Source organism: Nanorana parkeri, unplaced genomic scaffold (genome assembly GCF_000935625.1).
Source record: "Nanorana parkeri isolate BGI_ZX_2015 unplaced genomic scaffold, ASM93562v1 scaffold222, whole genome shotgun sequence".
NCBI classification, from domain to species: Eukaryota; Metazoa; Chordata; class Amphibia; order Anura; family Dicroglossidae; genus Nanorana; species Nanorana parkeri.
The window spans coordinates 1371706-1397747 of record NW_017306490.1 but is presented as its reverse complement, the minus strand read 5'-3'; the positions used below and the strand labels follow the sequence as shown (position 1 = coordinate 1397747).

The following is a 26042-nucleotide window of genomic DNA, read 5'->3' as shown; positions in this document are numbered from 1 at the left end:
TATTTGGCTATATATACAGTTTAAGCAATATAATTGATGTCACTTGTGTCTTTTGGGAGGCATCTTTGATTCTTGACGTACATGGTTGGCCGCCACAGTACTACAGCATTTCACTTCAGCTGACACGACTGAGTGGCCTATATATGACTCCCGTCTCTCTTTAGACTGCTCTGTCTTTTGTAGCCTTCTGCCTCCTGTCCCCTGGGATTCAGTTACATTGTATCATTGTCAGCTGCAGCGCTGGCAGGATAGAAGCCCAGTAAGTGACAGGTGTGGCCAAGTGTGGAAACGCTGTGAAACGGCTTCTAATGAATAAAACACACGGCTTTAAAGGGAACCTGCGGCCACCACATCTAGGGACCGGTAAGCTGCAATATACAGTACTACTGTTTTTGGTTTTGGGGTTACATGCTCTTTAGGGCTCGTTCTGTGTGAGGTCCGGTGCAGGGGGTCGTGGGATATGCTGTTTCAGAGCTTCACACTGGTTTTAACAGTGTACATGTGCACTCCATTCAGGTCTCTTCATAGCAGCACCCTGTACTATGGTGACCGCTGGTTCCATCCGGTGGGCTGCTGAAAAGTGCAGCATGTTTGCATTTTTCCACGCCGCACATTGCACTAGCATTGTGGTATGAATGGGGTACAGAGAACTTTTTTTTTTTCTATGTGACTTGTGTTGTTATTGTGCATTAAAATGCAGGTCACTGCTTACAAAATGGAATTTGCTAGCTGCAGGGCTTCTATTGCTGAAGAGTCTCTGGATGTCTTACCTGCAGCCTGCTAGCAAGTTTCTAGATTGTACGCTGAGCCAGGCATACACAGCTTAGTGGTGCAATATCGGCATTCACATGTTTATGTAGAGGAGTTATAGCATCCTGTGACAGCCAGTCAAGATGGCTGAAGTCGCCGAACATGAAAGAAGACCAGGCATAGATGTCAGCAGTGGCGAGGTACCTGCAGACGTCGCAGTGAGCACTGGTGTGGAGGTAAGAGAAGAAGACTTTGGTTTTGCTTTAACTTTCTCCACAGTGCTACTGCAGCCAGCACTCAAGTGCTTTTCTTTCCGAACCTGTAATGTGGACTGGTTCTCTCCTACATCGCATACAGTGCAGGACTGGGCTTGAAAGGTGCAGCTTCAAGGGTCATCATCCTGAACCTCCCAGTAACAAAAACCTTGCCCTAACAGGTCCCACCTTCCTCTTCCATAGATGTATATTATTATACAGGATTTATATAGCGCCAAAAGTTTGCGCATCACTTTACAATATAGGCAAGACCATAACAATCACAATACAATTCAAGACAACATGGTAAGGAGGGCCCTGTCCCGTGAGGGAGGGGCCAGTGATACATGAGGAGGTAGCTGTGAGGGGATGAATTATTTGAGAATGTGATGGTTCAGTGGCTAGGTTGAGGTGGGGTAGGCTTCCCTGAAGACATGAGTCTCTAGGGATCGCCTAAAGGCAGTCAAGGTGGGAGATATTTACCAGCATCTGCTGCCCAGGGCCTCCCATGGTTGCTTACATCCCACGCTGAACTCTCACTTTGGCTGAACCTGTGCAGTAGAACCCCATAGACATCTCCTGGGGCTCCTAACCCAGGCCGGAGACTTCAATGGTAGATGTAAACAAATGTGGGCAGGCACAGGATCATGGTAAGTATGCATCTGTAGAGGGGGAGGGTTGGATCTTTTTTAGTATGGAGCAAAAACAATACATGCACTTTCGCTCTAAAGGATAATTGTCCTGTAGTCCTAACATAAGAACTAAGGCGCAGGGTTAACTACTCTCCCTGAAATACCACAGAAAAGGGTGCACAGGGCCGCTCTGTATATCTGACATGATTAACAGGAATTATTTCTTTTTACCTTCTGACCAGATGTTACAAAAAGCTTTCAATTGCTATATTTAACAGACCAAAAGGCGAGCAAATAAGAAAAGTGAATTGTTAGTGTTAACATGCACTTTAACACAATGCGCTTTAGAGGTAGGTGTGCTCATTTATAATTGAGAGCTTCTGCAATACTGGCGAGTTCCTATTACTCATGGTATTGTATGTACAGAATGATTGTGTGTAAGAGGCTGTACATAAAGCAGAAGTCTGGAAGACATGGCAACCTTTGTTAATTGAGTGCAACAAGGATGTCGGCTATGAGTACGCTAAGGGCCTGTCCACCCCTGAAGCGTGGGCCTGCATTGGGCAGTTTTTTGCAGCGCCATGCAATTTGCCTTGTTCCAGATAAACTCGGTTCACAGCAAAAAAATTGCGGCATGCTGTACTCTTTGTTTTTTTTCTTCTTTTCAGCACATCGCATTGTTTTGCGGATAACCTCATTGCACCATGGTGTCCCCATAGAACTTAATGAAATGTCACTTGTGACTAGAGGTGCACCGAAATGGAAATTTATGAAACGGAAATTTAAAAAAAAATGTCAGGCCGTAACTGGAAATGTTTTTTATTTAATTTTTTTTCAAATATTAACTTTTTTGTATTTTTTTATTACATTTTTTTTAACGTTACTTTTAGGGGCTTAGGGATGCGGCACCTCAGGCAGTCGCCGGCCAGCTAAATTAGGACCCCACCTGGAGCTCCACCCACCGGACCAGCGCTGACTCGCCGCTGCTCTCCCGCGCCGAAGGTAAGTGAAAAAAAAACCATAGCGCAAACATCGGGGCATTTTGACAAGTACAAGTACTTGTCAAAATGCCCTTTTTTTACAGGGGGTCGGGGAGGGGGGGGGGCGCGCAAAAATGCACCTTGCCTGTGTAGGCACGAATCCTAGCATCGGCCCTGAACAGGAATCCTCTATATTGAATGTTCCTGTTCATTTATAACTTGGAGATAGTACGTTTACTATAACCACAATCATGAATGAACAGGCGGTGATGTAGATCACTTCCCATTCATTCATGGATATGGTAAACATGTTATGTCCTGAATTATATACAAACACTCAACGGTCACTGATCGCTGAGCGTTTGCATTGGGTCTCCTTTCTGACAGCTGTCACAGGAGGCTGAGCGAGCGCCGCAGGGAGGAGAGCCCAGCCTCCTGTGACAGCGTGTGCTGTCTCCGCCCACACACCACTCTGCTGGACTGTGATAGGCGGCTGAGCGGTGTGGGAGGAGAGACGTCGGCCGCTCACAGTACTTTCCTCCCGCAGCGCTCGGCCAGCTGACGGTTTCTCTCCTCCCCGCTGGGACACAGAGCAGAAACCTGGGAGGCGCCAATATATTTTCGGCCGATATATCGGTGCATCCCTACTTGTGACATTTCAATACAGTCCTAGTACAAAAAACAGTGCTGTGTGTCTTGATTGAGTGCAGCAGCACTATGCCGGGGTACATGCACACCAGTAGCTGTGTGGTGTAGCGCGGCTGCTGGTGTGAACGAGTCCTAAGTGATTGCTTCTTGTATGATATCAAGGAAGCTTTGATAAGAGTTGGCTTCGGTACCATATACAAGGCATCCGTGAAGACCAGGTCTTCAATCTGTATATTTTGTGAAGTAGTACGGCTGCACAGATGAAATTGTTTAAATATAATGTGGTTTACAGGTCTGTTTTATTAAGGCTTCATTCACACGGGGCGATTTGTGGAATTCTGCAGCAAAAACCCATGGACATCTGCGACTCCTGTGGCAGGAGTCCCAGATGTTGGATGCGTAAACTGCAGTCCACATGTGATGAGATTACTTGCAGTTTGGAATAGATTACTAGACAAGAATCACCAGCACTTCGCCCTGATGAAGGAACCCTGTGTGGCCCCTGTGTTGGCTTCTTTCATTGTGACGATTTGTCCAAATAAATGGACATACTGAATGATATTACTGAGTGCTGGTGATTCTTGTCCTCTATCTTGTGTCTGCACAGCGCCATCCGTGGTCATCACTGCGAGCACCATTATTGTACAGGCCGGGAGCGTTGTGAGGAGTGCGGAGGGACTTCCTATCTATCCACGTCTGGAATAGATTACTGTCGCTGGATGCATCTATCCTGTGTCCAGGGACGGTGATTTACTCCAAACCTCATGTAATCGTATCGCACACGATTACATGCAGACTGCGGTTTACAGATGCGGCTGCTGTCACCCGGTCATTAACTTGAATGGGTACAGTGGGCGCATCTAAACGGGACATTAAGAATTCCAAATCACCCAGTGTGAATGAAGCCTCACTCTCGTATGCATTTCCTTGACCTTGTATTCTAGATAGACTGCTCTTCTAGCTCTGTCTGATAGAAAGCGGATTTCTTAACTATGTGCAGTAGTATTTCTTCTCCGTCTAAGTTTGTTCCATCACTTAGGTTATGTCTTGGCAGTAAAGAATCAGAAAACTTGTCAGCTGAAAAATGAAAGTCAGTGTCTGTGATGTCCTTTTATCTTTGCTCCAGACTAAATGTCAGCATCGCAGATTCCTAGATGGTCATGTATTTCAGTCAATGGCTCACTTGGCATGAAGGCACCTTTTTTGAATTTCTTAGCCTGGTGTGTCTGTCTCTGTGTTGCAGGTGAATTAGTCTTGTTGTACCTCGTAAAGGGTGTCTTTGTGCGTTTCTATACTTTTTAGTTGTGTGTTTTAAAAAAAACAAAGACCGAAATGGTGGAAGGAAATAAATTAAATGAGTAACTTAACTCTGGAATCTGGGCACAGAAAGTCATGCAGAGGGCAAGGTACTAGACACTAGTATTGCCTCTGATCTTCATTACTGCCGTGCCATGCCTTATTACACACGGTGTCTTGTGTGGAGGCGGCCATCTTTGCAGAGGCTGGGCTTTGCTTCCATATATCAGTCTCCAGAAAGGAGCGTAGGGAGCCACACAATAGTGACATCACCAGATCTCGCTTTTAATCTCCTGAGATTAGCAGTCAGAGGCATGCCTTTTTTTGCGACGCAGTACAACCGCCTCAGACACCACTGTGCCTGTAGAGCTCAATGAAATGTCACTTGTGACATTTTAATAAAGTTCTAAAAAAGACAGAACATCAGGATCAGCGCTGCGGCTCTGTGCTGGGTCATTGCAATGCAGATGCTATGCGGTTAGCCAGTGTCTGGTGTAAATGGGCCCTAAGAGGATTTTTTATTTTCCCGATACACACGCTATAGGATGAATAGAAACCCAGACTGTGAAAACTGCCATGTCTTTTAGATTGGTGCGCAGTGGAAAAGTATCATCTTACATTGGTTGTCAGGGATGCAGTGTTCCCTTGCAATGGGGTCATTTGAAAAGTGTATCCTTACATTGGTAGTCAGTGTAAAGGTGCCTATACAGCTAACGAATATCGGCCAATTTTCGTTTGCAATCGCGTTTTCGTCCGATATTCGCAAGGTTGATGGGCAGTGTACAACCGCAAATACTGTAAAATCGTACGGCTTTTGACTTTCCAGCAGGCTAGAAAACTTTTGTCAAATCGTACGAAATTCGAAAGGTTGGTGGCGTTTTCGTACGTCAAAGATCGCACGATCAACACTGCTCATGCGCAAACGAAAATCCGTTCAGTCAATTTACGAAATTCGGCCAGGTGATTTTTCTAACGACTGCTAATCGAACGGTGCGATGGTCGGTGCATGATGGGGGCGCCGTATGAAAATCGGTTCGATCATCGGATGGAAATATTCGTCCGATGATTGCAAGGTGTATGACCAGTTTAAAAGTGTCCCCTTTACAGAAATGGTCGGCTGTGGCTAATGTGCCACTTATTCATCGTTCAATGAACTCCTAGGAACCACTGGAGAAAGGGTTCCACAGAACTCTGGTCGAGATGCATTGCTAGTTAGAAAATAAAAAAACTGAACCCTCATAGTTACTCTCTTGATGGTTTGTTTACTCCACTGAGTTATGGCTGTGTAGATGTGGAATGGCGGAGATGATCATTTATGACAAATTCTTGGAGGGAGATCAGATCACAATTAGGAGTCCTACATGGAGAAGACCCGTACATTCCTTCTGGCTCACAGAAATGTTCTCATCTATGGGCTTGAGCAGGGTGAGAACTTTAGTGTCCATAGTACTTCTGTTTATGAGTAAAGGTTGCTTCCTGCACCCTCTGCAGTAGTTAATGTGTGGACCGTTTGACGCCACCGATCTTCCTGGTGGACTTTGAACACATTTTTCCTAGTTTAGTGTCATCTGGTTTCAGGCAGTAATGCCAGATGTCATAAGGAAACCCATAAATAAACACTGCTTGGCCTGTTTGAGATGATTTATTTGGCAGGTGCTGTCATGCAGTGATGTAGAGGTTTGGGACATAACCCATTACCATGTACATCACAGGGATTTCCTGTTGTATCCAGGGTGGGATAACATTTACTAAAATAAAAATTAACAATGGGGTGTTTTAGTTGCTGATCCATGCCAAGCTATGGAGCTCTCCAGGAAACAAGAGAACATAGTAGAGTAACCATCCTAGATCATATATCTATTTGGGGGGGGGGGTTTGTTTAATATGTTGAAAGATTGAATCCTCTACTCCCCCTTACTTTAATTGGCACATTTCTTCTGCTGTACATCTAATGGAGGAAATAGTCCTTGCAGTTCTGTCTTTTTCTGTACATGTCCACCACTTGGGCTCCTAAAATGTTTCAAAAGGTATACCATTGTTTTCTTAGTATGTAGTCAATCAGTCCATTGAAAGTCTAGTCCTTGACGTAAGAAGCATTAGGCTCTGTTCACACATGAGCGGTTTTCCGCGTGTCCTGGTGCGCATGGAAAAGTTTTTCCTATGTGTGTTGTTCACACTAAGGGGGCGTCTGCAAAAAAAATCCAAGCGCGATTTTCTGTGCGGATTCCGTTAGTTCCGGCTATAGTAATAGCCCCAAATGTGCGGAATCCGTTCGTTTTGTTAACGGTTGCATGTTTTCGCGCCACGCGGTTTTCCGCGCAGCAAACGCTGCCACTATATGTGAATGGAGAACTATGGGTTTTTGATGGAGAACTGAGCGATCACAAACTGCTGATCGCTCAGTTCCCGATCTCTTCCTGCAGAGAGCAGAAACTCAGTCATTGCTCCCCTCAGAGATTGCCCTCTCTGTTCCTCAAGCGTTCATTGGAGGACAGATGGGGAGGGGGCGGGCAGAGCTGGCTCTGGCTCTCTAATCAGGCAGCGGGGTGAATCCCAACAATATTGTCAGGATCTTTCCCTCTGCTCTGTATATGCTGAGTTTTGGGTCACAGGAGGATATTTACTAAACGAGAACTATAGCCAAAAAAAAGGTTGGGCCATAGTCCACTTTTTAAACAGACCTTTTATCAAATCTATTTTTTCATGTTTGTTTGCATGCTAAGTGCAGTGCATTCAGAAAGTATTCCGACCCCCTTCACTTTTTTTCAATTCTGTTATTCTACAGCCTGATGCTAAGGTTGTTTACATTCTTTTCTCATTTTTCTACACTCTGTACCTAATAATGACAAAGTGAAAACAGATTTTTAGAAATGTTTGCAAATGAATGAAAAAAGTAAGAACTGAAATATCACATTGGCATAAGTATTCAGACCTTTGCAAGAACACTTGAAATCGAGCTCAGGTGACTCCCATTTCTCTTGATTGTTGCTGAGATGGTTCTACACCTTGATTGGAGTCCACCTGTGGTAAATGAAATTGATTGGACATGATTTGGAAAGGCGCACACTAGAGCTGCAGCTAACGATTATTTTCAAAATCGATTAGTTAGCCGATTATTAAGTTTGATTAATCGGATAAAAAATAGATTTAAAAAAATGGCTCCAGTGATGGGACTTCTAGTTTGTATTGAGATTGCAGTCCATCACAGGAGCAAGCTTGGAAGTAAAAAAGAAAATAAAAGTGTAGTGTATGCCAACCAATCAGAAGCCGATTAATCGATTATTGAAAAAGTTGACAACTTTTTCAATAATCGATTATAATCGATTATGTCGATTAGTTGCAGCCCTAGCGCACACCTCTCTATAGAAGGCCTCTCAGCTGACAATGCATTCTGTATCAGAGCAAAAGGGGTCAAAGGAACTGCCTTCAGGGCTCAGAAACTGGATTATTGCACGGCACATATCTGGGGAAGGCTACAAAAAAGGTTCTGCTGCACTGAAGGCTCCCAAGAGCACAGTGGCCTCTGTAATTCCCAAATGGAGAAGTTTGGCACAACCAGAACTCTTCCAAGAGCTGGTCGCCCGGCCAAACTGAGCAATCGGGGAAGAAAGGCTGACCAAGAACCCGATGGTCACTCCAGAGATCCTGTGCAGAGATGGGACATAGTTCCATAAGGACAACCATCACTGGAGCCCTCCACTGATCTGGCCTTTATGGCAGAGTGGCTAGACGGAAGCCTCTCCTCAGTGCAGAACGCATGAAAGCCCACTTGGAGTTTGCAAAAACACCGGAAAGACTTTCAGACTGTGAGGAACACGATTCTCTGGTCTGATGAAACCAAGATTGAACAGTTTGGCCTCAATTCTAAATGTTATGTCTGGAGGAAACCAGGCGCCGCTCATCACCTGGCCAATACCATCCCAACAGTGAAGCATGGTGGTGGCATCATCATGCTGTGGAAGTGTTTTTCAGCAGCAGGGACTGAGACTGGTCAGGTTTAAGAGGAAGCTGAAAAGCAAAGTACAGAGGTTTCCTCAATGAAAACCTGTTCTACCGTGTTCAGGCCCTCACACTGGGCCGCAGGTTAAGCTTCCACCATGACAATGATCCTAAGCACACAGCAAGACAACACAGGAGTGGCTTAGGGACAACACTTTGAATGTCCTAGAGTGGCCCAGCCAGAGCCCTGGCTTGAACCCTATAGAAACATATCTTGAGAGACCTGAAAATGACTGTCCATTGAAGATTCCGTTTTCACTTTGTCATTATGGGATACTGAGTGTAGATCAATGAGGGAAAAAAGAATTGAAACTACTGTCGTATCAGGCTGCCACATAACCAAATTGAGAAAAGTGAAGGGGGTCTGAATACTTTCTGAATGCACTGTATACGTGTCAGCTTTAGGCTTACTGATATTTTCACTTAGACCACAGTATTCTGCTTGCCTATTCTTTCATTGTTCTTCCTCCCAAGAAGGCTAGATCTGTCTTTGTTCAGGCATCATCCAGAATCTTCCTCTGGGTCTAAAGTACCGGACTGGAAGTGAGTCATGTAACTCCTTATTCCTGCTCTAAAGCCTTCGTTTTCCGTCCTGACAGGAAGTGAGGTTAAATCTTCCCCATAGCGACACACTACTCTAACCCTTTCTTGCTCTTTCCAAATCTAAAAAAAATGTTTTGGCTGGAGTTGGACATTAAACATCCTTATTACTGATAATCTTCTGAAATATCTGCATATACTGTATAACTGGGAACATTATTTTACAAAATGCATAAAGCAATTCTATTTTTTTTTTTTTTGTGGCCTTTAGGCATCGGTTCGTACAAGGACAATTTTATCAACTGCACTCCCACTGAGAATTTGGAAGCCACATATGGCTGCAGATGGTGCAGGGGCTGAGTGTGCGAAAAATCAGTGGGGAGTTGAATAAAACCTCCTTATAAAAATATTAGTTATATAACAAGTGTTGTGTAGAGCATTGTTGCTTCAGTGTCCACCCTAAAGAGCAAAGCTGATAATATTTCTTGTATTTAATGCACAAGAATATTTAGTAGGGGACATGTAAAACTTGCGCTTTTTTCACCTATCACCAAAAAAAAAAAAAACCTGTGGAGAAAAGTAAAAACTGGTATTTACCTTATGCTAGGGATGCACAGATACTGAGCATTTGGGTGAGTACTCGACCTCTCCCAAATGCTCCAATACCTTCCCCGATACCGGAACTTCCAGTCAGGGGGAGTTTCCTCTGACCGACAGTGCCGTGAGAGAACATGGAGCTCGGAAGCCGGCGCCATACTGTTTGGCCGGTTCGATGCTGATTGGCCGGGAACACGGCTTCCCAGCCACTCAGCGTCGAACTGGCCAAACAGATCTGATAATATGGTGACACAAACTCAATCCGGCAGACACCTCATTCCCTTCACATCGCACCCATATCCATCCTCAGGAGCGGTCCTCACCGTACCACAGATGTCCCTCAGCCAGCTGGGCAGACACCGCTTTCCAGGCCACTTTACCTCTCCTGGATCTGCCCACGTCTCGGTCTCATGAGATGCGCAAACGCCGCCTGACAAACAGAAGCTTCCCAGCCAATCGGCATCAAGCCAGCCAAACAGCATGGAGTCGGCTTCTCGGGCAATCAAGAAGCCGTGCGGTGGGTTATGATGCCACCTGGCTCACCGATTGTCCGGGAAGCCGGCTCCATGCTAGCGGAAGTACCGGTAATCGGTGAGTAGCGAAATATAAATATCGGTACTCGTCCTCTATACCAAAAAACCTCTATCGATGCATCCCTACCTTGTACTCGGCTTCCGCCTGGGGCACCAAACAAGGGGGACATTACTGTGGTTCCGGTGAGATCCTTGGAAAGCTGAGTATTTTAAAGTTGATGAGAAGACACTCCAGCACAGCGCAGGAACATCATCTTGCAAGATGTGGATTCTTCAGCTTTCCCTGGATCTTTCCGGAAGGATTTTGATGTCACGCTTGCTTAGGCGACACATGCAGAAGTGGTAAAGTGTGTATATGTTTATACTTTTCTGGTTAGGTTTATTCTTAACAGGTGGGGGAGGGGTTTTGCGTGTGACATGTGGACCATCATTGAATAAGTGAACCTGGTGCAAGGACGCTTTGACTTCCTTAGCATAGCTAATGTTTTGAAGGTATTGAGTTATACATAGTTTTATTCAGATCCGAAGGATGCAAATTAAAATACAACTTTGCTTTTTAATCAGCTAAATCTGCGATATTGTTTATGAATTTCATATTTATTACATTCAGACAGCGGCAGTGTCTGCTGATTTAGAATTTTCTGCCGTTATCTACTTCTGTGATGGAGAGTAATTGGATCTTGTGCTACTCGGCTCTATTTGAAATGCACACACAGCTGAATGAGTCGGACAAGGACATGTACCCTCCTAATCTGTAGCTCATTAGGGGGAATAGAGTCCACAAGGGAGCAGCAACTGCTTTCTTGTTGGATACCATGGAATGCTGTGAGAACATACTGTGTTTGAAGCACTCTGTATTTTTTCCAATTAGCCTTTTATACTTTTTTTGCATTGCCTCTGTGTGTGGAAGTGGCCATCTTGGTAGAGGCAGGGCTCTGCTTTCTTATGTCTGAGCTGCCCTCCTGATAATTGGTTAGGTGATAGCTTTTGGGTTATTGATGAAGAAACAAGAGGAGAGGGTGCAGAAAGATCAGATTCACAGGAAGCAGAAGCAGGGAGATCCTGGCATTGCAGGTCCTTGGGTATAGCTTCCCCTCCAATCAAGGAGTGACATACCCAAATCTCTTAGGTTTCTGAAATCATCACAACACCCTTCTTCAGTATTCCTCTCAGGAGCTCTCAGCCTCGATGCAAGCAGTGTGCTGGTTGTTGGGAGGAGTTATGCAAATATTAGTACAAAGAACGAAAAAGGGCGCCTCCATAGTGTAAAAATGTAATTTAATAATAAAACTCTAGGCCAGTGGTGGCGAACCTTGGCACTCCAGCTGTGCCAAAACTACAAATCCCAAGATGCATCTGCCTCTGGGAGTTATGTCTGTGGCTGTCAGAGCCTTGCAATGCCTCATGGGACTTGTAGTTCCAAAACAGCTGGAGTGCCAAGGTTCGCCATCACTGCTCTAGGCTGTACTTACAGAAATTCAATGGAATAAAAGCATGTAGAATTTCTATGGGAAATCGGAACCTCTAGCAGGGAGAGCCTTGAAAGATGTAATTCACCAGCATCCTCTGCCCCTATGATTTCAACGGGTTTATGCATTTCTGGGGCACGCCCCCTTCATTAGGACCTATGAAACACTCCCCTGTATCCTGCTCTTAAATCTCAGCACGGTAGATCACATGGAACTTTTAAACCAATCATCCGTCGCTAGATTATTGCTGAAGGCTCGTCCAGAGAGGACAGCTGATAATAGTTAATTAGCCGTCAGCTCAGTCTAAATTCCGATTCGGTGTCTTATTATAATATCTGCATGGTAAGAATACAGATCTGGGGGAGATGCAGCGATCCATAGAGCGATCTTCACTTAGATATAACATTTCTCCTGATCTATCTCCTTTAGATCGTAAGTTTATATTGAGCGGATTCCATTTAAGTTTAGAGATGTGCTGCATCTCCCCCAGATCTGTATTCTTACCATGCAGATATTATAATAAGACACCGAATCGGAATTTAGACTGAGCTGACGGCTAATTAACTATTATCAGCTGTCCTCTCTGGACGAGCCTTCAGCAATGATCTAGCGACGGATGATTGGTTTAAAAGTTCCATGTGATCTACCGTGCTGAGATTTAATAGCAGGATACAGGGGAGTGTTTCATAGGTTCTGACGAAGGGGGCGTGCCCCAGAAACGCGTAAACTTGTTGAAATCATAGGGGCAGAGGATGCTGGTGAATTACATCTTTCCAGACTCTCCCTGCTAGAGGTTCCGATTTCCCATCGAATTCTACATGCTTTTATTCCATTGAATTTCTGTAAGTACAGCCTAGAGCTGCGTGTTTTATTATTAAATTACATTTTTACACTATGGAGGCGCCCTTTTTCGTTCTTTGTTTCCTAGATTGGCGGTCTATTTGACCTGTGGGAGCTGCCTCTTTCGTGTTTACCTTATTAAGCTGCTGGTCACCTTCAAATTGAATTTTTTCTTGCTTCGTCCTTCCCAGAGAAATATTAAAATACCTTGATGGGTGGATGTCCGTGTGGAAAAGTGGACATTCCTAAGCAGGCTGCATGTGCACACAGAGCACCCTAGGTAACATTCACATTTGATGCTGATTCCCGCCTTGGCTGATAGAGCTGAAATCCAATAAATGAAAGGGGCAGGCCAGGGACAATGAGGCTGAGGAGCACTTTCTCCAGCCAGGAAATGAGGTGGGCTCTATCTAACTTGATGCAGCTTCTTATGCACACTGAAAAGCTCACAATGTGCATGGAATTTAAAGTAAGCAATTTTTGTACAGAAGCGGAACCTGTGTAAATTCTGCAAGACTGATGGTCCGGCTGGAGTTCAGCTTCTTTGGGTTTGTGAAGTGAGCCAATATCATTGTCATGTAGGGAATGTTCTTCTTCTTTCACATGATTACTGCATTGCTGAGAGATTGTCAGGCTCGGCACAGGGTTTGCACTACCAAGTTTTTACTTCAAGTGCAATTCCAGGCAAACGGCTAAACACAATTGTTTGTGCTATGAAACGAACAGACAGGGAAGTGACAGTCCTGTCCTTGTTCAGCTTTCTAGCGTCCATTGTCCGCTCAGCCTCCGGTCATCCCATTATTCGGCATAATCGTGCTGCTTATTCACTGTCCAGTAAGGAGGCAGACAAAAATTGGAAGCTGTAAGATTTAAACCCTAACTTTTTTGTTTTTTGCTTGTCTCTGTGTCACTGCTTTGCAGCCACATCCAGTAGCTTGTTTACACCAGAAACACATGCCAAGCCTCCTCATTACAGCCTGTTACCGCAAGGCGCTGTTGGTGTGTGTTGCGGGTCATTGCATACTCAGTTGCACCCAATGCACATCTACAGTGTGTTGCAATGCACAGATACATATACTGTGTGTTGTATTATGCTGCAAATAAAACAAATGTAATAGGACCTTTTTTTGTGAGCACTGACAGCCCATTCACTTTGATTGAATTGCCTAATGCAATGCGCCTCAGGGCACGAAAAAGTGTACATTGTGACACACTGTGTTCTGGTGTGCATGGGTCCTCTTTTCTATATGCATGCACTCTAATGATGGCTGCATGGCATTTCTGATGGATGGTTTCCGAACAGTGACAATGGTGGACCATGCCTGCGCAATGCGTGGATTTGTATTTTCTCTGCCATTGCTTGAGTAGACCTGGCCACGCTGGTGTGTGAAATTGACAATAGCTTCAAAGTTATGGAAATAACTAATCTTTTTTTATTTAAACTGTTCATGCCCCTGCTTTCTCCGCTGCAGGAAGCATTACATGCTGTGAGACCCACCCAGATGTGGAAGGCGGATAGTGTTCAAAATGCATGTCAAGGAAAAGGATCAGGTCCTCCTAGTTACAGGCAGCCAACATCTTGTTCACCTGCCTCTGTACTGCCTCAGCTTAGATCTGTAGGCAGTGTATCCACAGATTGGCTGCCCTGAGCAGTATAGCTGGAGTGCATTAGCAGTTCTCTCATTCTATTCATTGCTCCTGTGGCAGAAGATTCGGCGAACTGTCATCCTTTTGTATGTATAGTCACTGAACTTTTTTTTAGGTGATATGCCTAGAATATGGTCTACAAAATTTCTGAACTTATAGTGACTGACTGTGTGTCCTCCATCTTTCAGTGGGTGGCGTCTGATGCAGAACAATGGATGATGAAGAGAATCAAGACCATCTAATAAACAGGAATACCTCACATGGCAAAAACCGCCGCCAAGGACTCTTTGCATCCAGCGATGATGGTAATGACTGCTTGATGACTAACATGGGGCACTGACGTACACTGCTTAATTTTTTCTTTATCTCCCAACATCTGTTTTTTATGAATGCACATGACTTGTATGTTTTGTGGTGGTCATTTCATTTAAAGTGGATGTACTTTAGGTGATGAAGGAAATATTAACCACTTAAAGCGATCCTTCCCTTTGCTGACACAGAGCAAAGCCAGCTGTGGTCAGCAGACTGTACAAATCAATGACAGGCCACGCAGGTGTACGCATGTAACCTCATATCCGAGTGGTTACATTCCCTTAGGGATAGGTCAGCCAAGGCCAGTACACTTTACCTTCCCCCTCACCATTGCCCACATCTTCACCAATTTTTCTTCTGGATTTGGCATCTGTGGCCATCTTGATTGGCTTGCCTTGGAGGACATTACTCCTGTGCATGCTGATGTTAAATTATCCCAACACCGAGTCATACCTTGCTTGTGTACATTCTAAAAAAATGTTTGTAGGAAGGTAAGAAGGTTTTATGTAATAACGAGCAAAAAATAAAGCAATGAAAAGCCTGCTAACATTTTATTTTAATTTTTTTTTTTCTCATGTTGGGTTATTAAAGCAACCCTTTCCTTTGCCAGTAGTTAGAGAAATCGCTGTGAAATATGAACTCATCAATTTATAAATACCTCACCAGTACTTAGTGGGATCAAAAACTCTGACCCAAAACCCACTTGGGTGTCTCCATCTTGCCTCCCATAGTGTATAAAGAAAATGAATCAAGGCTGTCACTCAGTCCATAGGGGAGTTCACTTTAAGAGTGTGTTGCCTGGAGTTACTCTTTAGAGATGCTGCATGAGATTCCCCCCCAAAAAAATCCATAGCAATTGTCTGCGTAATATCTAAAATGTGCTGCATCATTTTTATACCATCTAATGAAATCTCCATGTTTAGGCAGCTTTTGTGATGATTAGTCAGACATTTTGTTTCTTGTGTGTATGTTTGTGATCCTCCCTGATGACAAATTGTGAAGTAGTACAATGATGACATTTGTCTTTTTTGTCTTGTTAGATAATGTTGCAGAGTCTGAAGAATCAGGGAGTGAAGATGAGGAGGAGGACCTTGATGAAGAGGAAGGTGAAGAGGAGGAGGGATCTGGTTAGTTTCACCATAGAAATATATCAGAAATTCCATTCAGCCTTTTTCTTTTTTTTAATTATAAAACAGATCAAAACGTATATTTTTATTAAATAATATCCGTGATCCACCATGAAGATGTTTTAGTTCAGTTACATCCTGTTGTAGGGTGATAAGTTGTGCTCCTGCTGGTCACTGTCACATACCCCCTGGGTGAGACTACAACCCAGCTGACTTGCATTGCTCTGGTCCACTGTTGTCTCCATCGGGAAGCATGCAACCAACGCTGGAGTGAGTAATGCAAATGGACCTCTGTGGAGCTATAGGGAGACGACTGTTTAATAGATTGTTAGGCTGAAGCCAATTCTGATGACTACTAGCATCCACCCAGAAGTAAATTATTTATTTTGAGTGGATTGGCCACTTAACCAGTGCAAATGCAGGAATATTATTGTGAAGTGTAGAGTTTCCCTTCAGAGTGTATGTAACCCACACTTTTCAGGTTCTTATTGCTGTCTGTGGATTCGCTCTCTCCATTTGTCCTGTTGACCATTGTTGCTGGGCAAAAAGTGATGGAAAATCCAAAATGTTAGTGTTGTCACAGGAATAAGAGGCAAGGGGAATTTTTGCAATGGGGACACCTGTTCCAATGGCAACGGTGTCAGGGAATTGCCCCACAGTTTGGAGAAATTTACTTTAGCATCTCAAGGAGAGGAAGGAGGATTTTCCTACACATTGGAGAGATTTACATTTGTAGTGTTGTTAGGTGGGGATACACCGAATTGTTGGCCGCCGAAACAAATTGGCTGAAAATTGCACTTTTGGCAAAATGCCAATGGCCATCTTTCGGCCGAAATTGCGTTGCATGCCTGGTTTCTCTCCAGGGTCAAGCGGAGAGGAGATAAACTGTCACAGGAGGCCGAGCAATGTGAGCGGCCCGCGTCTCTCCTCCCGCACTGCTCAGCCTCCTGTGACAGATTAACCTCTTGCCGTCCGCCCGTAGTAGAAAAACGGACGGACGGCACTGCTGCAATTCATTTCAGTACAGCGCTGCATGACGGAATAAATGTCAGTTAAAGTACCGCAGCGCTGAATACTGAAAAATGGCCTGGATGGGAAGGGGGTTTAACACCGCGGATGTCAACTGGTTAAGAGAGCGGTGTGGGGGCGGAGACAGCTGTCAGTGCTGTCACAGGAGGCTGAGCTCTCCCCACGCAGCACCCCGCTTAGCCTCCTATGACAGATCGGGAGATGGGGGCAGAGACAGCTGTCAGGCAGAGATCGAGCTCTTCAGCCTCCTGTGACAGCGTGTCAGGATGGAAAGCGGGTACAAGCAGTCAGTGATCGCTGAGTGTTTGTAAGTAATTGAGTACGTAGTATGTTTACTGTGTCCCTAATTATGAATGGGAAGTGATCCACATCACTTCCTGTTCATTCATGATTGTAGACATGGTAAACATACTATCGCCACAAGTTATGAATGAACTTGGTTTTGAAAATTTTAATTTCAGTGCACCTCTAGTCTTAAGCATTCCCTACTCTATCCAGAACTAAAATTAAAAGTTTTGGCTTTACATCTACCTTAGAGCTACATTCACACCAGCAGCTGCTGTGCGTGTCCCCAGACATTGCCAATGCTTGCTATCGACACATTACACTCATTCTTCTCAGTACTGCGCTTAAAAAAAGTATTGCATGCCATACTTTTTTTTTGTGTGCACACTACTGGAAAGCGGTGGTGTTAACCGAGCCCATCCATGACCAGGTAAATTGCCTTGTCTTGGAAAAAACAGCCAGCGCATCCTGAGCACCGATTGGTGTGAACAGGCCTTTAAGGATGTTTCCATAGTTTTTTCTGAGAAGACAACCTGTTCTCTTTGTCTAAGTAAGAGAAATATAACTTTTGTTGGTGGTCACTGTGTAAAGAATGTTCGCTTACTGTATGTATCAGTGGTACGCATTCTCGACACTCCAGCTGTTTTAGAACCACAAATTCCATCATGCCTCAGAGTCATGCCTGTGGCTTTCAGTCATGCAATGCCTCATGGGTATTTAACAACAACTGGAGTGCTGAGGTTGTCTACCCCAAGTACTGTATATGTATCCACCCTGTACAGTTGACACACCTACGTAAGACCATACTCCCTAAGGTGTTTACAATATATTGTCTCTCCTGCCATTGCACATACACTTGAGCCATTTGGTATGAACGCTAACCGGGAGAATTTACAAACTCCATTGATATTATACCCGGTGGTTATTGTAAAGACTGATTTTAGACAATTGATTGTGCTGTTAAAGTTGTATGTTCTGTATATTTTGGTTTTCATCTGCCTTAGACGTTCATCCATGGGATATTTGACATGGACTTTAATAAATGTTTTATCCGTTAGATTCAGAGGAAGAGGATGACGAAGATGAAGAAGAGCCGTCATTGGAAAGCTCAGGACCTGCTCTTTGTGCAGCAGATATAAATGATGGTCTGAGCTCGGATGAGGAAAGAGAGAACTGTCCCATCTGTCTGAATGGCTTCAGAGATCAGGTGGTGGGAACCCCAGAAAACTGCAACCATTACTTCTGCCTGGACTGCATTGTAGAGTGGTCTAAGGTTAGTAATAATAGCCACCTGGCAGTTCTGACAAGTCTAAAAGTGTGTACTGAGCGGAACAGCAGTTAGAAGTGGGGTATTGCATCGCTTCCCTCACCAGAAAAACACACTGCACTGGATTCTCTTCTGTAGTGTGAATGAAGTCTTAGACCCCGTTCACACTGAGCGGTTTATCACGCAATTTCCGCTCCAAAATTGCGCAATGTCGCTCAATGTGGCTTGTACAATGCATTTCAATGGAGTGGTTCGCATCTCGCAGCTCAATGTCGCCTGTAGCTCGTTGTTCAAGCTTGTAGCTCGAACATGAAATATTTTTCGGCGGAAGTTCCGCGATTTGGCCCCAATAGACTCAATGTTGCACGACCTTGTCACGCATTACCGGCGATATTGCACGAACTTGTCGCGCTACTGAAGGGCCACTTTTGCACAGCAATATGGAAGGAAAGAATGATGTCACATCAAGACCGCTGTTGATTGGTTACAGCCTAATGTAGCGGCAACAAAATCCCTCCCCAAAGTCGCGCTACGTAGCGCGTCAAAACGCGCACTGCCGCTCAATATCGCACAATGTAGCTCAGCACAAAATCGCGCGGAAAAACGTGCGATTCTCCATGTCGCTCAGTGTAAATGGGGTCTTAATCACACTTATAAAGGTGCTAAGAATATTTCTGTGAAGTTGCGATTGAAATTGCATGTGTCCATTATATGCTATGAAATGACTATTATCCGTTATAAAGTGGTTGCAGTGTTGCGTTCTTGACCTGCCATTAATCTTACACTTGTGGTTTCTACAGAATGCCAATTCCTGCCCTGTGGACAGAATCACTTTTTCCTGCATTCATATTCGGGCGCATTATGGTGGCGAGATCCTAAAAAAGGTGATTTTTTTTTTTTTTTCTTGTACTTTAATGTGTAGGATTTAAATGGAATTTAATTATTAGTCTTTATTCATTGTTTAGATGTATGTGTGATAAGTGCATTTTTACTTTTGCAGCCACATAACAAACCTATAGTGTGATTTTTTTTTTTTTTTTTTTTAAATTTGACTGCAAAGTTAAGTAAAGCTGAATTCTTAGTAGCTATAAAAATACCAATGAATGCAGTTTTGTTCATAAAAAATGTACGATTTTTAACAGCAACTAGTGTAAGCAACACAAATTCATACTATCAGCCTAATGTAATCTCATGTGCAGCAGCACTCAGACCTGCAGTGAGGTGCATCATTACGTGCCAGTCAGGATCTGCTGTGTGCACATGTGCGTATAAATATGTACCTGTATATGTACAGTATGCTAACGTGTTTAGCTGTTCGCCTGAAAAGTTAATCTCACTCATCTAGTATAAAGTTTGTATTCTTTTTTTAAATTTATGTACATGCAGGAGTGTGGAATAATAAAAAATACTTGTCCAAGGACTAAAGCGGGTGGGCAGAGGGCCAGTTTACTTGTCCCTATGACAATCTACTTGTCCTGATACAAAAAATTATTATAACCAAAACTTAATTTGACGGCGCTACAAAGCACTTCTCGTTGGTCAGGGTGGTCAGGTCACTGCACTGACCAATGATTGCTTACAATCTGCCAGTAAAATTCAAAATCCATAGCCCAGGGATGCACTGGATAGTAGTATGGGGTATGGATAATACACCCGTACCGGCAGAGGGGGCTAGATTTGGGAAAGTGAACTCACCCTTTAGTGCACATTGTGCATGTAAAGAGTGCTGCTGGGTACCACAATATGGCACACAGTGGAGTGGAGAACAGCACACACTCACAATGCCCGACCCTTGCGGTTATTCACATGCAGATGGAACGGGCAACAGGGTTGGTTTTAATTTATTAATTTTTTATTTTTTTTTACTCTATTGCTATCACACAGGGGATAACAAGCCCCTATGTGATGGTGTTTGGAGGTGACAGGTTCTCTATGGAGCCTGACCTCCAATACAGAAGATCGAGCACAACATTTTGCTCGATCTTCTATACAGCCTGGCTTGTGGCAGCTGAGACAGGAAGCACCGCAAGTTCAGCGCTCCAGTGTCACTGATCACACAGAGCAGATTGGAGAGCGACGGATGAATAAGCTGCTACAAGTGATATGGGCGGCTGTGCAGCCACACAGATCACTTGCACAAAACAAGTGGCCGCTCCCCTGCTCTACATTTAGCCCTGCTAAAAAAAACAAAAAACCTGCCTGGTGCTCAGAACTACGTGTCCCAGGCGTCGGGCGTTGTGCACCCCTGACAAGTGTTCAAAAAAAACCAAACTGTGACATCTTGGAGAACTTCTGTGCTGCTCTGTGCCAAGTTAATTGTAATAATAGCAATTTTTTTTTTTTTAAAGTGTCTGTACCTACATGGGAACCAGTCTATGCCACCAACTCTCACAGATCACTTTCCTCTCTAATTGGCTCCACAGAGCATAGGGCTCCAAAGAGCGTATTAAAGCTGGAGCAGAACCAGCTGGTAGGAACTGGCAGAAAAGACTGATTCAATCTTTACAATATACAGAGTAGACTTTTGGTTTAAAAATTTTTTACTGGAATTTGATCATAAAATTGCTTTTATTAATAAAAAATGTAATTCACGTAAGCCACACATATGCTACAGTATATAGCGATGACCTATGCAGGGGCGGACAAATTAATATGGAATTCAGGAACCAGAATAAATTGTTTCAGGCTCCAGCTCCATTGACAACAGCTAGAGAAAACCTCAAAAGTTAGGCGCCAGCTCTAAATTTTAGAGAGCATTGGCTCCTGGGATTTGTCCTACCCTGACCTTTTGAAGACTTGATCTTTGCTGTCTCCTGTTAAGCTGGCCATACACCTATAGATTTTCTACGGTCGGATGGAAAAAGTGCAACAGATTCCTCTATCTACGCTAAACTGTGTGGATGGAGGAATCTCTCACTGGGCCAAGCTTCAGTATCTTGCTAGTTGGTCACGCTGGCTCTCAAAATATCTGAACAATGCCTGCATCCAATCATTGTTCAGGTATTTTGAGAGCCAGCGGGGCCGACTAGAAAGACACTGTGAGAGATTCCTCCATCCACACAGTTTAGCGCAGATGGAGGAATTTGTTGCACTTTTTCCATCTGACCATAGAAAATCTGCAGATAATCTATAGGTGTATGGCCAGCTTTAGTCATCATTCAGGAAAGACATTGACTGCATTCTATTATAGAACTAAGAGCAAGAACCAGGATACTGAATTGCCCAGAATGTGATCTCAAGTGTTTCACTGCTTGAGGTGATTGTAGCTGTATTAGTGGATTTGCAACAAAACAATGGAGTAGTGTCTGTGATCATTTTATTTTTAATTAATTTTCTTTATTTGCATTAACCGTTCCATTTTCAGGACAAGCCTTTGGGGTGTTCCCATGTTCCCGGTCCAAGCAGTACTCATGCGAAAAACTTTAGAAAAATGTTAGGCATTCTTTAACATCATGATAAAGCTTTGAGGATCAGTACTGCTAGGATCCAGAAGGTAACACCGTTGGAAAGCTTGTCCTGAAAATGTAACTGTTAGTGCAAATTAAAAGTATCCCAGACCGTACTTGCTTGTTATACAGTAACCGTGATAGAAAGTAATGTACAATATATATACAATAATAAGTAATAAAATATTGTGAACTTATGTGCATGTTTCTTTCTTTTTCTTCCTTTTAGGTCCCTATACAAAACAAAAATGTGATAGTAGTGGAGGAGGACCCAACAAACTGTGAGGTTTGTGGACGCAGTGACCGTGAAGACAGACTGCTGCTTTGTGATGGCTGTGACGCTGGGTGAGCACTTTGGTGTCAGCTCTTTTCTTACATGGTCTTTTTTCATATTTTTAGTGGATTGGTAATGCAGCAAAAACGCCAAAAATGCCCTTCTGGGAGGCGGTGCTCTGCAGGGTGTCTGTGCCTGATCTCTCTGGCAGCAGCGGTGGCCTTGTGGAAGGCAGCACTGTGCAGGGTGTCTGTGCCTGATGTCTCTGGTGGCGTGCTTGTGGGAGGTGGCGCTCTGCAGGGTGTCTGTGCCCGAGCTCTCTGGCGGTGGCAGGCTTGTGGGAGGCAGCGTTGTGCAGGGTGTCTGTGCCCGAGCTCTCTAGCGGTGGCAGGCTTGTGGGAGGCAGCGTTGTGCAGGGTGCCTGTGCCCGATCTCTCTGGCGGCGGCCTTGTAGGTGGCGGCGCTGTGAGGTCCCTGGCAGGCTGCCCGGAGGTCCCCAGTAAGCGCAGCACCTCTAGGCAGCCCAAAGCGATTTAAAAATTTGAAGTATCGGTGCTATGTTTTTTGGGGCATTTTCACAAGTACTTGTAAAAATGGCATGTATTGTCCCCGATACCGATACTATTATTGGTATTGGTATCAGGACATCTCTACCTGTGACCATATGAACACTGGACTCTGCTTGTGCACAGAATGAACCCAAATGTTTAATACCCTGCACCCGTGATTGCTTTACTGCCTTTTTACAGCTATTCTTGAAGTTCATTTTGGAGAAAGTTTTAAGTTTATGTATTGTCTCCTTTTCTTAGGTACCACATGGAATGTCTGATCCCGGCTCTCAATGCTGTTCCTGTCGATGAATGGTTCTGTCCAGAGTGTGCTGCTACTAATCAGCCAGATCATGGTATGTTGTTTATAGCTGCACCAGCACAAGTTCAGAGGGTTAAGCTGGCCATACAATGTAATATTTTCTTTATGCAGCCTATAGGCCAGGGATGGCAAAACTCCTGCCCTCCAGCTGTGGTGAAACTACAAATCCCATGGGTCATGTCTGTGTAGGTGAGAATCTTGCAAAGCCTCATGGGATTCGTAGTTCCACCACGGCTGGAGGGCCACAGTTTGGCCATCTCTGCTGTAGGCTGAATGAAGAAAACATTGCAGATCCCACTATCAACGCTTAAGAGCGTTGATCAAGGAATCTCCTGCTGTTTGCTTTGTATTCTGATAGCGGCCACTGGTTTCTGTCAGACTACCTGAACATTGACTGCCGTCTCTGTTCGTGCGAAGAGTTTCTGACCGGCTCCTTCGATCAGCTAATCGAGGGATGCTGACCGACTGTGCATATTTCAGGCGATTCATCAAGAACCGGCCAAAATTTGTATAGTTTTTGTCCAACTTTAGTCTGTCATGTCAAAGATGTGTACTTGGAAAAGAAGCTTTGGCTTACTTAGGGCAGAAATGGACAGATGACCATGGTGTCTATGGTGGCAGGCAGATGCCTTTTACCGACAGCTGTTTGGGGAAGCATTAGTTTGGAAGATTGGGAAATCTCTTGCTGTTTTTCTTCCCTGAGTTAATTGGCTGCAACAGGTCTTGAGTGCTGCTCTTTGCTTTCCCCTTCAGTGTAGACGTACCCCTGTTCAGTTGACAGAACCTTCATTGCTAGTCTATGGAGAGCAGTTTTTGGGAGATTTTCATTTCTCATAGGTACAGGTGGGGAGATATAAACACCCAGTCATGCACACACACACACCCCCAGCAAGTGCCAGGATACACCATTGCCCATACACAGAGGCGAGATTGGTGCACACACTTCACTCAAATGACTTAATGTTTTCCCATAGAACAATAAGCTTAAAAATAGATTTTAGGTGTGGATAGAGTGGGAAAGAATTAGACCCCCTGTCAGGTTTTACTGCTTTCTGGGACTCCTTTAGGGATTTCCCTTCACTTACTCTTACGTAGATAAAGGTTTCACCAGAGAGTAAGTAAATATCTCCAACAGTAGAAGGGGAGAAATAAGATCATAATCTCAAGTGACTCAGTTTCACCCCCCCCCCATTGTCCAATCAGTGAGTCCACCTGTACTTATTTATTATGACAGATCACGTAAGTGAAGAAGAGGTGGCCAGCTTGCTTGCCGATGTGATTCCCACCACAAGCCGGCTCAGGACCAATATTGTAAGGACTCGAGCCATCGCACGTACCAGGCAGAGTGAGAGGGTGAGGGCCAGTGTCAACAGGATCCGCACAACAGCACGCAATACACAGGTAACAGTAGTAACATCATTCATTTTTGGGTTGTTTGCTTTTAATGGTTAAGCAGTAGCTAAAGAAGAAACAACTCTGTGTATATACATATATACCTTTTTGATAAGGCGTGCATGATATATGCCATTTGTTGGCAATTTACTTTAATGACTTTACCTATTTATGTTATGAATTGATGTACGTCATTTTAAAGCCCAACTCCAGGCACAGCGTTTTTAACAACCTTAACATTTATTGTGCCTCATATAATTCCCTAATGATTTCTTACTGAAAAAGCTGTTACTGAGCCCCAGAGAGCAAGCGCTATAAATACAGAAGGATCCGCACTTCCAGTTCCCTACTGCATCGGAACTGGGTCTTTGATAGACACCAATTCTGGTTTTGTGCCTCTGTCACCTCGGTCTTCTGTGCCATTCACAAAGCACAGCACAGTGATGATGCTTCAGCTGTATTTTGTGAATGGCAAAGAGAGGGGATAGAGGCACAACACTACAACAAGTGTCTGTCATAGACAATGCAGCAGAGGGCCATGAATGTGTCTCCTGCTGTACTTTTTGGCACTAGCTCACTGGGGCACAGTAACGGCTATTTCGATAAGATATCGTTGAAGAATTAAATGGGGCAGAACAATTGGTAATATATTTTTAAACCTGTTTAAAGAACACTCAAAATTGTTCTTCATTGGGTGGAGTGAAGTGGCCATAGCCTGCTTGGTAATTACTAGGGATGATTCCTTACCAATAGTCCTTTTACCTTTTCTGCAAGCACATCCTGCTATATATGCTTTGTATCAGTCAGATGATTTGCTTGGCCCTCCATATGCGCTTATGGAGAAGCCAGAAGGAAGCAAGCAGTAATCTGCACAGCCACAGTGGAGCTGTATGCCCAGGGTTCTGGTGAAGCACTTTTGTAGCTCCGTACGTCCTTGGCAGCGAAAGGGTTAATACCTCAATCTACTGAAAGAGTGAACAGACTCTCATTGATTGGAGTAAGACCTTGGTGGCACTTACCTAAAATGATTCTCTTCTCTACCCTAATTCAATTTTTATTTGTTTACAGAATGTTCCCAGATATTTGTTGTCATCTCTCCTCGATGAAACCATTGAAACAGTTGTGGCTGGACTAAACACTGCTGTCTACACACGTAATCTCACCCCTCGTCCTGCATCTACTAGAAGGAGAAGGAAAGTCGGTGGGTTTCAGAGAAACACAAGAATATCTAATCAGGGCAATATGATTCCTCTATCATAAAAATCTGTTCTATCCTTCTATCAAAATATATATATATCCGTGTCTTCATTAGTCAATAGCTAATGCTTCAGCCTGAAAAAGAATGCCAATACGTATAGGACAGGCTGGCTCAAGAAGCTACTTAACAGACCCAGGGCGCTTGTATTATTTACAACAACTTCATTAATGCACAATTGACAAAACCCTCCTATGGATGTGTTTTTTTGTTTTTTAAACCATTGCAGGATTTTAGCAGAGGTGTTGTGGTTTGTTAATTTTGCATTAATAAAGTGAATTGTAAATAATACAAGCGCCCTGCGTCTGTTAAGTAGCTTCATGAGCCAGTCTGTCCTATACATATTGGCATTCTTTTTTTATTACAATTCATCTGTAAATATAAGTGTAGAGGTGCGTGTGCGCGAAGGTGTTGAGGTGCGCAAAGGTGTAGAGGTGCGTGTAGGTGTAGAGGTGCGTGTGCGCGAACAACTTCACACACACACACACACACACACACACACACCTCTACAACTTCACACACACACACCTCTACAACTTCACACACACACACCTCTACAACTTCACACACACACACCTCTACAACTTCACACACACACAC

The 26042-nt window shown here is 44.0% G+C and overlaps 1 protein-coding gene across 1 annotated transcript in view; it reads left to right on the top strand.

Moving 5' to 3' along the window:
* Positions 1–26042, top strand: part of PHRF1 (PHD and ring finger domains 1) — a 51294-nt gene that overhangs the window by 3357 nt on the left and 21895 nt on the right. Inside the window, exons 2-9 of the mRNA XM_018556049.1 lie at positions 14375–14490; positions 15550–15624; positions 17997–18211; positions 19006–19089; positions 21881–21996; positions 22735–22829; positions 24030–24196; positions 25256–25388. Coding sequence (XP_018411551.1) covers positions 14397–14490; positions 15550–15624; positions 17997–18211; positions 19006–19089; positions 21881–21996; positions 22735–22829; positions 24030–24196; positions 25256–25388 — 979 coding nt within the window. The 5' untranslated portion in view covers positions 14375–14396. The remainder of the gene's footprint in view (positions 1–14374; positions 14491–15549; positions 15625–17996; positions 18212–19005; positions 19090–21880; positions 21997–22734; positions 22830–24029; positions 24197–25255; positions 25389–26042) is intronic.